General features: G+C 41.7%; 1 protein-coding gene across 1 annotated transcript in view; it reads right to left on the bottom strand.

Moving 5' to 3' along the window:
* C3H12orf4 (chromosome 3 C12orf4 homolog) overlaps nucleotides 1–16220 on the bottom strand; it is a 35149-nt gene that overhangs the window by 14634 nt on the left and 4295 nt on the right. The window contains exons 3-9 of the mRNA XM_059258649.1: nucleotides 14136–14281; nucleotides 12376–12557; nucleotides 8585–8684; nucleotides 8374–8495; nucleotides 4509–4615; nucleotides 4017–4214; nucleotides 3178–3306 (exon numbers count right to left, since the gene is read on the bottom strand). Coding sequence (XP_059114632.1) covers nucleotides 3178–3306; nucleotides 4017–4214; nucleotides 4509–4615; nucleotides 8374–8495; nucleotides 8585–8684; nucleotides 12376–12557; nucleotides 14136–14281 — 984 coding nt within the window. The remainder of the gene's footprint in view (nucleotides 1–3177; nucleotides 3307–4016; nucleotides 4215–4508; nucleotides 4616–8373; nucleotides 8496–8584; nucleotides 8685–12375; nucleotides 12558–14135; nucleotides 14282–16220) is intronic.

The following is a 16220-nucleotide window of genomic DNA, read 5'->3' as shown; positions in this document are numbered from 1 at the left end:
CTTGTCACAAAATCAAAATAAGTACGCCTTTCAAAGTAGCTGTCTTTTAGAGGCTATCTACTTAGTCAAATTGAATTAAAAACTATTTGAGGATCTATTTTTGAAATGGCATTCCATACTAGAAAAGTCAGACTTTCAAATGACTAAACAGTACACACCAAAACATCAACTCTAAAACACTGTCTGAACAGACCTGGTGGTGTCGCCTAGTACTACACTGACAAACTGACTCACACCACTATGTCTTTAAACACAGACACAGTTTTAAGAATGAGTAGAGAAGTGTGGGAAGCACACACAGACAGAAGGCTCTGAACTGTTGAATACTCCGTGTAACAGAGCAGAGCCTAGCAGTGGACAGGCTTCAAATAAGCAGTGGGTCACAACACAGACTGCAGGAATAAACGCTCTAATTCTGACTACTCAAGGAACGAACAATCCCTTTCAAAGAAACAAGACCCAGGGACAACACACCAACTGGATGCCCAATGCCAAACAGTCAGCCCTGAAAACATAACCTGTTGAGTCCATGTAATGTCACCTGTATGTATATTTGGGATACACACACACACACAGATACATATATGCATGCACTAACAACTCATAGAAAGAAACCATGAATTTGAAGGAAAGCATGGAGGAGTATACGGGAGGGTTTGGAGGGAGGAAGGGAAGAGAAATGTTGTAATTAAAATATAATCTCAAAATAAAAAGGGAAAAAGAAACTAGAGAGAACAGCTCAAAGTCTACTCTCCTGTCCATGTTTTGATAAGTAATATCTTCCATGGTAACACGAATAGGTGATTTGTATTTAAACACACACATATACATACATATACACACATATAATGTTCATAAGACAATCTTCAGCTTTTATCATGAGCTGTTATTGACTATAACAACCACAGTAAAAAATGAATGAAACAGAATAAACAAGTAGTTGTATATCATGATGTAAATATAATGAACAAATATGTACTTGTGTGCAGAAAAAGACACTCAGAAAGTGTTTTTCACAAGACTTTTCTATAACATACAAGTGCCTTTAAGAGGCTGAGGGAAGAAGATCCCAAAATAAGTGAGTTCTGGGAAAGCTGGGGATATACTGAGACCCCAACTCAAAACAAATGAACAAACAACAACAAAAGAGAGCTGTCTTTTAAAAACGCCTCATTCTACTGACTCCTTTAGATCACAATGTAGTTGCTGTAACAAGGACAAAACACCATGCCACACACAGGCTGCCTTAACTACAGGCGCTTTAAAAACTTCCTGTCATGCACTGCACTCTCTCATAGGTAGACTCCCAATCCTCCTCCCTCTACCACACTTACGATCTCAGTCTTCCTGTGTTTGGTCACGACTAACAATGACAATAAAATATTCCTGGAAGGCGCAGGAAGGAGGAAAGAGAAGGGAAAGTGGTATCGTTATATTTTAACTAAAATGTATTAAAATACACATGTGAAAAGTACTTCGGACTCCACCATCACCAGCCGAGTGAGGTGGGGGAGGGCAACAGAGTAAGAGGACATGCTGAGCTGTTCTGCACAGTCCTCTGTCAGGAGGACTTTCACACCGACTTCCCGATCATTGGCTTGCTCGGAAATGGAACACATGCTGCCACAGCAGACCTTTTGTAAAGAGATAAATCAGGGAGCAGTGGCTGGCACTGGAAATATTGAGGGGAGTACATGTGCCCTATGACCACAGACATGCTTACTCCTTACACAAGTGCACCATGATTCATGCACAGTACTATTTATGTACCACCACTTACAATCCAATATGAAGAATAAATACCTACGAAGAGGGGGTGACTAGCACCAGGTGCCCTGCAATGCACTACTACACAACAGCAAAGGCACAAGGGCTTTCCAGACTAGAGAGGACCTCTAGGGCAGTCCCTAGTGCACAAGCAGCAAATGGAACGGTGCCCGTGTGTAAAGAGGAGAACTAGACACATGTGCTCACACACATGGATCTATCTGGAGGTACAGGCAGAGAGCACAGAAAGGTGGAGCAGCCATCACTTCCATCTGCACTTTTCCTTCCCATGGTGTCCATTACCCACCATCCACTGCGGTCCAGACACCAGACAGAACATTCCAGAGATAAGTAACTGGTAACTTTTCCATTGCCTGCCATTCCAAGTACCTAGATGGCGTGTCATGCCATTACACACTACTCCGTCACACACGACTCCATCACACACGACCCCATCACACACTACTCCATCACACACGACTCCATCACACACGACTCCATCACACACGACTCCATCACACACACTACTCCATCATCACACACTACTCCATCACACACACTACTCCATCACACACACTACTCCATCATCACACACGACTCCATCACACACGACTCCATCACACACTACTCCATCACACACGACTCCATCACACACTACTCCATCACACACGACTCCATCACACACACTACTCCATCATCACACACTACTCCATCACACACACTACTCCATCATCACACACTACTCCATCATCACACACTACTCCATCATCACACACGACTCCATCACACACGACTCCATCACACACGACTCCATCACACACGACTCCATCATCACACACGACTCCATCACACACGACTCCATCATACACGACTCCATCACACACGACTCCATCACACACTACTCCATCAGGACGTGACCTGCCCCTTGACCAGTGCAGTCAGGGTGCATTCTACCTGCCATCAGTCAGCTGACAGCTGTGTTGTCAGATCAATGTTAGAATCACAGTGTACTCAAACAGCTTTGGTTTTGCTTAACAGTAGCCTCAAAGCTTGAGACCAGTGAAAGGACAATTCAGATGTGCCAAAGAGAAGCCACTTAACTGCTCCCTTTGGGTGAAAGGTGAAAACGTATCAGTTAGTTTTGTATGTGTAGGAAAACCTAGTGGGTGCAAGTTTAGCACTGCCTGTGGTTGGCAGCATCCCTGATGATGATGATGATGATGATGAGGAGGAGGAGGAGGAGGAGGAGGAGGAGGAAACTGGGAATAGAACCCAAGCTTCTGAAGATGTTAAAGTCTGTTGTTAATTTTTCTCCCAGCACTATGAACTTCTGTGTGTCTCAGTGCCGCCTCCGGGCCAGCAGGATGGCCTGGTGCAAGAGTAAGTGCGCTTTAAGGATGCTTTACTGACCCCGTGCCTCTTTGCATTTGCTCCTGCGCTGTGTTCTCGCATACAGCGCCACCTGCTGGACGACCTCTAGTTGCTCTTCAATCCGTGGGAAGTGGAAGTCCGTGCATTCTTGGCAAACTGTGGCAAAATCTAAGGGATCCATCAAATATTTATCAATTCCTTATAGAAACTGAGATCTGAGAGACTGAAGACTGTAAATATGATTTGTTTTGGTAATAACTGTGCATTAAGTTATAGAGTACAATGACTTTCATCAACACTTTATTCTTAGGAGTAAAGAATCAGTACAGAACATTCTAATACAGCTCCATGTCATCTTTAAGTAGCAGACAATGAGCTCTGTAAATGATAAGAAGTGTGGTTCTGTTTAATTTGGAAGGAACAGGAGACACTGGGTAAACTAAGGTCACTCAGCAGGACTTGCTTCTAAAACGAAAAATGCATTTATAGCTGGATTATTATTTTTAACTGCAGCCTGAAGTAAGAATCTTCTTCTATAGGAGCACCAGACACGATGTTTTAGAAAGAACTAAATACCACTGAGCTGTTATGAACGTCAAAGCAGTCAAGGCTGTGTAGTTTATTTACTATTCACTTTAACTTGAAATGGCCAGGATGAGGAGGTATGTTTGCGGCTCGACGTACTTAAACACATGAAACTGTCAAGTTTCTCATAATCCCTCCATAAAAATGGTTTTATTTGAAAACTGGGTGTAGTGGGCCATACCTGTCATTCCAGCACTTAGAAAGCAAAGGTAGGAAGACTGCTCTGAGTTCAAGATCAGTGTGGTATTACTAAGCGAACCTGAATGGGAGACGTATGTACAGCATCTGCTTACCTCTTTTGATGCCACTGTATGAATTGATTCGATTATCTACTAGTAAAACCAGGCCACAGAGAGATGTGGAATAGAGTGACAGTGCTGTCTGGAGCCGGTGGAGCTTCACGCCACTCCCAGGAGTTCTTTTATGCTTACAGAAGTCCAGCATGTCTGCCCTCAGCAATCGCAAATTGTGCATGGTCTTCAGCTGGGCTCCTAGGGATGAACAAGTTACAGAAAGATACTGAAACAGCTACAGAAATCCTGTAATGATGCAAACTTCTGTGCAAGATAAATCCATGTTCCAAGTAATCACTAAAAATGGGCCCTTCAGTGTCCCATCTATCATAATTTATCTGCAAATATCTAAGCTAAAACACAAAACGCATAGCACACAAACTCCAGGCCTTTGTGGAGAGGGATGCGATGTGAGATTAGAGATAACATGAACTCGGCTCCCATTCAGGGATTGTCCGAAGTTCCTCACAGCTATTGAAAGAGTGTCCATACCCAGGTGAATGGTGAAACTCTCTTCCAGTTTCCTCTGCTCCTCATAAATCCTCCCAACAGCATCTGCAGTCTCTCTGAACTGGCTCGGCTGGACTTTAATTTCCTCACTGAAATGAATACAACGACTGTTAGGCTCTCAGTGCAGATTCATCCAAAATTTTCTATGAGGAAAATAAGTTCTCCATGAAATGAGAGAGAACTGAACAGCTGACAGCAGAGCTTACTTTATTCCTAAACTCATCCTTAATCCATGGTGACAAGTCAAACCATAAGCAGCAACAGGTTCTAAAAGCCCCACTTGTCCTTCCATTTCCTCACAGTGAGCAATGCGGATTATTCTCTTCAATCATTACAGTATCAACTGACACATCACTGCTTACTGTTTCCTGGCGGCTTAAAAATGATTCAGGGATTAACTGATGAACTAGCACGTAATACCTTTAAAGGTCAGATTGAACATATTTAAAAATATACAGTAGTTCTCATGACGAGGCTAATTCTAGACACAACAATAAAACAGGTGAAGTGAGAACAAGGCAGATTAAAAATGAAGAAGTTGGACTGTTGAGATGGTTCAGCAGGTAAGAGGCTGTACTTTCCCAAGTCTGCTGACATGAAGTTTATATCCAGACTCACTGTGGGAGGAAAATGGCAACTTCTGAAAGTTGTCCTCTACTTTCCAGATGCTTGCTTACATACACCTCTCTCTCACACACACACAGTGATGATGATGATGATGATGATGATGATGATAAGAGTGATAGTAATCATTCATAAAGTTAAGTCTTTTAAAATTAAAGGGCATATAAATCATAAAGCTGTGAGGTCCATGTGCACACTTCCTGCTGGCTGCATTTCCGCCAGCACTCTCCTCTCACAGGACAAGCTCTCTTTGCTCTGCTCATTACTGGAAAAGTTGCCCCAGGAGCTGTGACCACATAACTGCTCCAGTCAAGTCCACAGCACAAGGCAATGAAGGAAACTTAATGACAAGGTGTGGCATGGCTCTCCAAGGAGGACCGGAAAACAGGGATAGCCTGTTTGTATCAGTGCACATTTGTCAAAGGGTGTTGTCATCGAAGAAGTCAACAGAAATCAGCTGAAGACCACATCAGACTTCTGAAAGGTCATGTGCAGGCTAGCAAGTCATTCTGGAACAGTTAGGAGCCATAACTTGTGCACCTGAACGCCTCCCATTAGTCTTCACTCAGTGTGTCCAAGGACACATGGGGACTGGCGACAAGAGAAGCCTTTCTGAACGACTGACAGCTGAGAGCCAGACACAAGGCTTGCTCCAGACTGGAGCTGACTTGACAGACAACAGAACTGGACAACAGGTAGACAAGGGCTGGGATGCAGCTCCATGGGAGAAGGCTTGACCCACAGTAAGTCTAGGACCAGGTGAGAAGAAACAAGATTCCATTGCTGAGAGAAGAGCAGTGGCATAGAGAGGACCTACTCCATGGCACAGGTGTGCAAAGACTGCTGGATGCCAACAATGGAGCAGTGTGCAGAGAAAAACACTTTCAAACCCTGAGTTCCAACCCAGGCACAAACAGCATCCAGCTACTACCATAGAAAATGAAGTCTACCGGGCACTGGGGATCTAGATGATAAAATTCAAAGTCTGCTGCCCTACTGACAAGATGTAAACAATCTTAATAGTGATGGCCTGTTAATTTCTGCACATAATTACTATTTAGATAAATAACTCCCTTTTGACCCAGTCTTATTGAGTAGCAACTCACTATGTAGACCAGGCTGGCTTCAAACTCAGAGATCCATCTGCCTCTGCTTTCCATGTGCTGGGATTAAAGGCGTTCACTGCCACTCTACAGTGTGAAGCAGGAGGAAGAAGAGCTGGCTATGGGCGTATACACCTATAATTTAAGCACAGAGAAGGCACAAGAAGGAAGGTCGCTGCTAGCCCAAGCAAGGCTGATCTACACGAATGGCAAAGTCTGCTTTTAAAAGTAATAAAACAAAAAGATAAGCCACAGAACAGAAGCCAAGTATCTACAAAACGTATTTCTGATGATAAACATGTATCCAGAGTACAAACCTAAGTTTTACAGCTCAATAATAAGAAAACATAAAGAAGAGACACAGATACAAAGTTAGCACATGGAACACCGTTCAACGTGTTAGCTATCAGGAAACACACAGTGAACCTGGAATGAGTCACAGCAATGCCCGTGAATGGCTTAAAACCACTGGGGTGCTGGCGAGGCCCCGCACAGCTGCCACTCCCAGAGGCTGACGGGGTGGCAAGAGGACAGTGCTGAACATGAAGGCAAAGAGGAAATGCCATGTCTTGACTGTGGTGACAGTTCTATGACAGTCTCAGTTCCTTAATCTGTGCTTCATTAAAATAGGCAGACTTTACTTCATGTCACTTATCCCTCAAAAAGCTAGTGTTCCAGGAGTTGAAAACAGAATTTCTATTGCTCAAGGAAACACCTACCAAAGATAGTAATGGTAAAAGCATTTTCCCTGAGGCATATGGTTTAAAAAGAAGAAACTAAAGGCCAGATTTACACGGTGAGTTGACCTACACATCGAGCCAGGAAGCACAGCAGCAAACAGATAGGCGGCTTGTGTAGCAAGGAACTTTTCAGCTTCCTTAAATCCATCGCCTGCAACACATAGCATGTGCTCCACATTTGGGTCACTGCATACATTCGTGCAAAGAAAGCCAGACGCACGGCACGCTCCAACCCCTGAACCCCACTGCTCTCAAAATGCTGGCTGGGGAGTCAAGTACCTCGGTTGTCCCTAGAAGACAGGCGCAGTTTGGAAAAACAGCGAAGTAAATGAAAGACTGTCATATGCAGGGAAGCGGTAATAAAATGGCCGTGAGACGATTCCACCAACTATTTGTACATGTGTGTGTGTGGGGGGGGAGGTGTGTGTGCATGCAGGCAAAGCTGTACACATATGTGTAGCTCAGAGGACAAACTCAGATTTTCACTTTACCAACTGTGCTAGTTCCCAGCCTTACTTAATGCATCCATCCATCTCAATACTTACTGAACAGTTCATGTGTGCCAGTGTCAAGAGCAATTGGCAAGGAGCTGTCTTGGTATACAAAACAAACAAACACAAAGAAAGAGAGAAAGAGAGAGAGAGAGAGAGAGAAAGAAAGAAAGAAAGAAAGAAAGAAAGAAAGAAAGAAAGAAAGAAAGAAAGGAAGGAAGGACGGAAGAAAGAAAGAAAGAAAGAAAGAAAGAAAGAAAGAAAGAAAGAAAGAAAGAAAGAAAGAAAGAAAAAAGGAGAGAGAAAGAAAGAGTGAGTGAGTGAGTGAGTGAGGGAGGGAGGGAGGGAGGGAGGGAGAGAAGGAGGGGAAAGAAAGAAAGAGAGAAAGACAGAAAGAGGGAGGGAGGGAGGAAGAAAGAGAAAAAAAAAAGAGCAGACATATTTCTTATCCTTGAGGCAAGGCTAGTGGGAGGCCGGCATTACATAAAGACAACGCTCCTCTAAAGCCAGCCTGGGACTGTCTACCAATGCTTACAGCCTGTGCTAGCATATTCTGGAAATTGGTTTACTGGACTTAGAGATATTTTTCTCTTTCTGCTTAGTGAGTGTCTGACATTCATCCAGTCATGCCAAGTGGAATGCAATTTAATGAAATGAAAGAAAATGCCTGTAATTCTACCACTTGGGATAGAGAGTCTGAAGGATTTCTCCAAATTCAAGGCCATCCTAGGCTTTTAAATGCCAAGTTTGAGGTCAGCAGAGCTACAAAATAATGAAGGACAAAATCTTGCATTTTCATTGCCAAACATATACAACCAAAAGGCTCCTTCTGGAATAAAATGGATAGTGATGGACACACACAGGACTAAGAACAAGCGAGGGCCAGTACCTGAGGGAGCTGTTGTCGGGGTTCTTTAGGTCCTGATGGAGTTTTATCACCCACTCCTGATACTCTTGCTTCTGGATAGCTGTTGACTGCTTCAGTTCATTGGACCATTTATTCTCCAAGTCCTAAACAGAGAGTGCCAACTGGTCAACTTCTTCACAAGAAAAGAAAACCTAATTCTATATCTTAAGCCATTATATTTCATTTCACTTACTTGCTGGGACTCAAAATGCTGGGCAGCCAGTGAATTGACATCTTGATCTGTGAGTGATTTCCCCAATTCCTGCATCACCTTCTCCATTTCAATACCTTGTCTAAAACATAATTAATAAATCAGATAAATTCATCAAACTTTTAGAGTATACAGCCACTTTAGTTCAGTGAATAAAATGAAAACATAATTTTTTTCCTTCTCCTTCCCTCCGAAAACCTAATTTTTATTTTATGAAAGATAATATAATCTAAGAAGTAAAACTCCAATACCTTGAAAATACTCTGAATCCTTGAAAATGAGTATGTGAATACTGATGAGTATGTCTTAAAAGTGTCAACCACATCACGTATGCAGCCAGATCATGATTTGAGCTTAATGTATAAATGGAAGCAGTCAAAATCCAAGTGGACTCTCAGTGACTGTTTAATAGTCCCAACCCCTTCTCCTTTGCAGAGTTCCTCTGAGGAGACAGTCTTATCCCAGCCTAAGCAGATTTTCCATACAAGTATATGAGGACTGACCTGAGCTCAACGCTGAAAGTTAGTCTCCACTATACCCAGAAACTGCCAGTTAAGTTTGAAAAGACAGAGACAAACTGTTAAGTCGCGCAATTACTTCTAAGGAGTGATGTAAAATACAGCCTGATTTTGTAGCCTAGTGCTACAGTCTTCATTTACCCAAAGAAACAATGTACAGAATGGCTTCCCTCCAGAAGGAGCTAACCAATGGTGTTGCGAGTACAGACAGCAGTCATTTCCAGGTAAAAGAAAACGGTGACCAGGAAGGCCTGAGGAAGGCCTCCATTGCTGAAAACATCCTATTTCTTGATTGGGTGGAGCTACCAGGGTCGGCTTGCTCTGTGACAATGTACTGAGCTGTACTTTCATAATGTATTGTACGTTCTGACTACACTGGTAAAAACTCAAGTTAAAACTTATCTCTTAATACAAACGCACGCAAAGTTTGTTCTAAAAGCTATTTTGAGGGGTTGGGAGATAGCTCAGTTGGATGCCCAGTACTTACAGAAAAGCTAGGAGAGGTGGCACATATCTATAATCCCAGTGCTCGGGAGGCAGAGACAGGCAGATCCCTGAAGTTCATTGGCCAGACAGCCTGGCCAAATAGATAAAGTTCAGGTTCAGTGAGAGACCCTGTCTCAAAAACTATGGAGGACAGAGACTGAGGAAGACACACTCAATATTGACCTGTGGCCTTTACACACACACACACACACACACACACACACACACACACTGTACCAACCTACACACATGAACACACCCATATGAACATGTACATACTCCATACATATACATATGCAATTAAGTAAATACAGAAAATTTAAACAAACATATAATAAACAGAATAGAACACAAACTAAGTTTTATTGTCATTCTAGTTAAGTAAATTGTTAAAACTGATTTTATACTTATTCATAACAATTAAGTAAGACATATAGATGTAAGAAATAAGACCCATACAACTTATACACATGAATACTTTGACATCTTCTGGAAGTAGATATTCAGTATCATTTAGCTTCCACTTTACTATACACAATGCAGACAGTCCCATAAACTTTTTTGTTTTGTTTGCTTTTTGAGACAGGGTTTCATGATGCAGTCCTGGGGGCCTCGTGTCTCTGCCTCTTGAGAACTGGGATTCTAGGTGGGCACCCCCACTCCTGGTTGTTAATATTTTAGAAAGTATGAGGCATCAGGTGAAGATTATGAATGTAAGAGAGGTTTTCATTTAGAAACAAAAATGTCTACTAAAAACTTAGATACATATTTGCACTAATATTTTACAAGTGTTCCCTCTAGTGGATAAAAAGTGTTATTGCCATTTCTTCTAAAGTTCAAAGAACTATCTAGAATATGGTTTCATAAAAGCAGCAAATTTCTCATAAGAAAAAAAAGACAAAAGAATTCGAGGAAAATTTCATGAACATTTACGTCACCCTGAATGTATCCAAAATGCAAGGAGTTAATCATAGAATTAATGATTTACGATATTGCCTAGGTTAAATTCAAAGGAAAGTCGTCTCTATTTCAGATAAACACTAACTTTAGACTGGCTCAGAATACCAGGTACGACAGCTCTGCAACCTGAATGTCAAGCGGTAAAATGCCATAACTTTCCTTTCTTTCTGTCTTTCTTCCTTCCTTCCTTCCTTCCTTCCTTCCTTTCTTTCTTTCTTTCTTTCTTTCTTTCTTTCTTTCTTTCTTTCTTTCTTTTTTATTTTTTGGAGCTGAGGACCGAACCCAGGGCCTTGTGCTTGCTAGGCAAGTGCTCTGCCACTGAGCTAAATCCCCAACCCCAACTTCTCAAAAAAAAAAAAAAAAAAAAGGTCAAGCATCAAGTTCCAAAGAGGGTAAATAATTAGTAAGTTGTTAATTCATTGTCCCTGGTAGAATAGAAGCTGTTTCGAAAAATAATAAATAAACAGAATAGAAATCACCTCTGATTTTGAAAAGAGAACAGTGTAACCACGGGTGACTTTTGAGGAGCAGGCAGGGGTTAGAGCAGTCACTGGCTGGGTGAAGCACTGATAAGGGACACACAGGAGCCAAGGAGGGTACAGAGCAATACAGTTAGCCCTCGGGACTCACAGAGCACTGGTCCCTGGCAGAGTATTTGTATCAACCTATGCACACCCTCCAGCATGTTTTCAATGATCTCTAGACTGCTTACAACAACTACTGCAATGTAAGCAGTTGTTATACTGTATTCTTAGGAATAACTACAAGATTTAAAACTTGGGGATGTTCAGAATAGGAATGACTCTTTTTTCTTGCATATTTTTAATTGACAGTTGGCTGAATCCTTAGACACATGAGGCTCAAAGCCTGGGTTCATTGTTCAGCATCATAAAAGAAAAGAAATCCATCTGTGATTATTTCATATTTCAATGTTTTAACTATAATAACAATTAAAATAAAAATATTATTCACACACTGTTAGTCTTAATGTTTTCTAATGTGAAGCTAACTAGAGACAGGAGCATATAGCATCTCATTTTAAGTTGACTTCTTTAGTATTATATTAAATCAGTTATAAAAATAAAGTATGATTTGGTCTTAACAAGCTTCCACAACAAGAACCATCATACACTAGTAATATTATTAAAATTCATCTAGATGTTATGTATACCCATACTCTTAAATAAATGCTTTTAAGGTAATAAATGATCTGCTAAATCAAAATGGATTATGTAGGAGGAGGATATTTGCTTTACACCACAGTTAACAGAACCAGAGGAGCAGCCTGGAAAGCCACACTTCAACATAAAGGAGTCGGCGGCTTTTCACTAACTCGGAAACCTGTATCCAAGAAAGCACTGTTCGTGTGCTGTCTTAGGTAGACTATACAGAGGAATTCAAATCCGATTACAATTTCTTGGGGCAATGTGATGGCTATTTCTATTTTCTTCCTAATGTGGGAAGCTTACAATATAATTGAAAGGCACCATGGCCTAGAGAAAGGCAATCCAGAAGATGCTCTGAGTAGGGACAGAGCAAGGAGGAGTGGCTAATAGTTCTGAGGTCACAATCATTTGGTTAAAATACTAGCTTGCCCTTGGATAACTACTGGATTTATGTAAGCCACGGTTTTCTCACCTGCAAAATGAAGATACCAATTGTAGGGCTGTGGTAGAGATCAAAGAAGACAGTTCACTCCAAGCATTTTGCAGCGTTTCAATTTTATGAAAGTGCAAACAGGCTGGTTTACAGACTATTATATTTCACAGTGTAACATTTAATTATAATAACACAAGAAATGAGTGGTACCTCTCTCGTAATTTTTTCAGCTCCACATCTCTTTCACCAATCAGTTCTGAGATGCTAACAAAGTAATTATGTTCCAGATTAAGGAGAGTTTCAGAGGCCGGGGAATGGATCAGGTCATGGTACACATCTGCAAAATCTTCATCCCAGTTCGGCTCCTCAGGCCTCGCATGCTCTAAGGTGGTCTGTGAGATAATACACACATTCAGTCCTGGCAGAACTTCTCTGCTTAGCATACCACTAGAGAAGTATGGGTATTATGACTGTGCTTTGACACATCAGACAGGGACATGGAGACCCTGCCTTTACACACATGCAGATGTTACTGTAGGACTGTCTGAATACAGAAAAGAACATGGGGAGATAGAACCTAAGCTGTTATTACGAATTGCCTGGGGAATGAATGAGGTATTCCTACAAAGCGAAGGATGGAAGTGCCTACAATAGTAAAGAAAGTCGGTATGCCGTGATCCCGTTTCCATGCACAATGAACATATGTTCCAGCACAAAGGACGAGCAACAAGCCAACGGCAGCTATGTCGGGATAGTGGGACTTCTCACAGCCACTAACTTGGCTGTATGTGAATGTATTATGAATGTCTTAGTTAGGTTTCTGTTGCTGTGATGAAACACCATGAGCAAAACAACTTGGGGAAGAAAGGGTTTATTTTACTCATGGTTCCACGTAACAGCTCATTATCAAAAAAAGTGAGGGCAGGAACCTGGAGGCAGGAGCTGATGCAGAAGCCATGGAGGGGTGCTGCTTACTGGCTTGCTCCCCATGTTTTGCTCAGCCTGCTTTCTTACAGAACCCAGGACCACCAGCCCAGGGATGGCACCACTCACAATGGGCTGGGCCCTCTCTCGTGTAGAAAATGCCTGTCTATAGCCCTATCTTATGGAAGCCTTTCCTTAATTGAGGTTCCCTCTTCTCAGATGACTTTAGCTTGTATCAAGTGTATATAAAACTATCCAGCACAATAAAGATAATTTGTATGAAGTAATCTATAACCAGAAGAGAACTTTCTTATTAAAAACATACTCTAAAATGATTCATAGGTTAGTAAATAAAATAATAATGTGTGTAGCATCTTGGACTTCATTAAACGGCCATACTAGCTGCAACCCTACAGAAAACCAATGACATCATCCAACAATGACAAAAACAAGTGAGAAAGCAGGAGTAAGCAGAGCCGAAAACTAAGGTGGAATGCTGGCTTAGGTTGTCAGATGAAATTCAAGGTGTTAGCTCAACTGGAACTCCAGATAGAGTAACGTAAACACGTAAAAAAATGTAAACATGCTCCAAGAAATACAGAGGATAAAGTAGCTTCATGTTTCCAAAGGTATGATTCCAAACATATTTCATTTAAAAAAAATGGTGCTAGGGCTGAAAACAGTTCATCAGATAAAGGCACTTGCCTGACACTCTGAATTCGATCCTTAGGACCTAGAGGGTGGAAGGAAAGAACCAATTCCCTTAAAGTGTCCTCTGTCTTCAATGAGTGTTTGGTGGCTTGAATGACACACACACACACACACACACACACACACACACACACACACACACCACACAAATACTTTGCCTCGGGAACTCATGTTGATACAGAATAAAAGCATAGAAGCAAGAACATATGGTGTATACTGGCTTGCAAATAAAAAAGCAATGGGTTCCCTACTTCGTTTCCTATGACTTCAGCAAGGAAAACATCCTCGTAAAGTCTGGAATATTTTTGAAATACACACTCTGCCCTCTGTCTTACCTCAGCATAAGCTTTGGCCCATGTACTTGCCAGCTGGTGCAGATCTACTTCACCTGACTTCACAGCATCCAACGATGCTTCGGCATGTCTGTCATGGTCTCTGAGGGATTCTTCTTCTACAAACCGGCTCAGAGCTTCTTTTAAGTCTGTACAAGAGACAACAAATGCCATCTTCAGCAAGACATACACACAGTAGGGGACATACATCCGAATGAACTGAGTTTGGTCCCTGGGACCCACATGATAGAAGGAGAGAGCTGACTCTCCTGAAAGTTGTATTCTGACTGCCACACACATGCCGTGGTATGCGCATGCACACACAGAGAGATGCATATAAAACAAAATAAATAAATCTGTAATTTTAAAAAAATTAAAAAAGTAGAATTCACATTTCTTACAAGCTTACAAGTTCCCAGTGATGCTATTTGTCTAGGATGGGACAACATTTTGAGAACTAACAATGGGGTAAGCATTTGCCCTTTTGTGTCCTGGGTCCTGGTTCATATGATGACAGTGCTAGAAGGCTTCCCTATCTGTTTACCACTCTAGTTAGTGGGGTGAACCTGGGAGAGTGGAGCCGAAACATGAGGCAGACTAAAGTCTCATGCAATAGCTAACTTACTCAGAGCAACAGACAATTTATACTCTGAGGATTAAGAAGAGTCATCTGAGTAAAGTGTACAATCACAAGGATGAGCCACATGTGGCAAAAAACATGTTTTTCCATACGTGCATATGAGTATCGACAGCTGAAGTACACTCATCCTATCCGCTCCACTTGGGAGGAGCACAAAAACATACTCCAAGATCAATTCTGTGTTTTGAAGAAACTGAGGTCACAAGATTCTTATCTTGTTTCCTTGGAGTTTTCTTACGAAGTCTCAGAAATCTCCTCACACAGCTTCACTCATGGTCCATGTTCCAACAATAATCCAAGCACCAATGATCCAACAGATTCTCTATTGAAAGTTCCTCCAGTTGTGAAAAAACATGGCCCTTGCAAAATGACTTAGAAGAGATGACTGTGGAAGTCGGCGGACAAAGGTGGTTCAGTGCTAAGTGCTCCTGCTGTACTTCGGCACCTCAAAACCAATGAGCAAAGGAAAAGAGACCAATTGAGCAGCAAAGCTCCACCATGCAAGTGATGCTGAGACACTTGGTAAATCCCTACAACCAAACTCAGAGGTTAAGTACTGTAGCTAATTCTGTATTATGCCAATTAATTCAGACACTAAATTACTTCATAAATAATTACAGTACAAACAAAAGTTTCAAAAGTTCTGGCGAATAGTTTTTCTTCTTGGAAGGTTAACTCATATTTTACACTTCCGATGCTGTTGGGGTTGTGTGTTCTAGACAGGGCTTCTTAAACTTTGTACACTCACAAAGCACTCATAGAAAGTTTTACACGACTCGGATATTTAGGTTCATGGTTGGTTTTGTCAACTTGACACATCAGTCATCTAAGAGAGAACCTCAACCGAGAAAATGTTGCCATAAGCCTGGCATGTGGACAGGCCTGCAGAGCATTTTCTTGATTAATGACTGATGTGGGAGGGCCTGGCCCACTGTGGCAGTATGACCTCAGCTTTAGTTCCTCCCTCGGGGTTCCTGCCTTGAGGTCCTGCCCTGATTCCCTGATGATGGACTGCAACTGCAACCTTTTCCTCCAAGTTACTATTGGTCATGATCTGTACCACAGCAATATAAACCTAACTAAGACAATAGGTATACAAATCAAATATATACTGTTTAAAAATCATGAGGAAATTTATGTTACCTTGGTATCTACAAATCCTACTATTTATTAAAGACTAAATTAAAGGCTGGGGAAATGGCTCAGTGAGTACAGTGCTTGCTATGTAAATATGGTTTCAATCTCCATATGTAATATGCTGGGTATAGCAGTGTGTGCCTATAATTCCTGCACTGGGGAGGCAGAGGCTGGAGTATTGGATCCCTGGAACTCACTAACCAGCAAATCTTGCTGAACTGATGAGCTCTAGGGCTAATGAAAGACTCTTCCCAAAAAATCAAAAGGTGGACAACAATAGAGGAAGATCTGATACCAACTTCTGTTCTCCT

Source organism: Peromyscus eremicus, chromosome 3 (genome assembly GCF_949786415.1).
Source record: "Peromyscus eremicus chromosome 3, PerEre_H2_v1, whole genome shotgun sequence".
NCBI classification, from domain to species: Eukaryota; Metazoa; Chordata; class Mammalia; order Rodentia; family Cricetidae; genus Peromyscus; species Peromyscus eremicus.
This window is presented reverse-complemented; position numbering and strand designations above follow the sequence as displayed.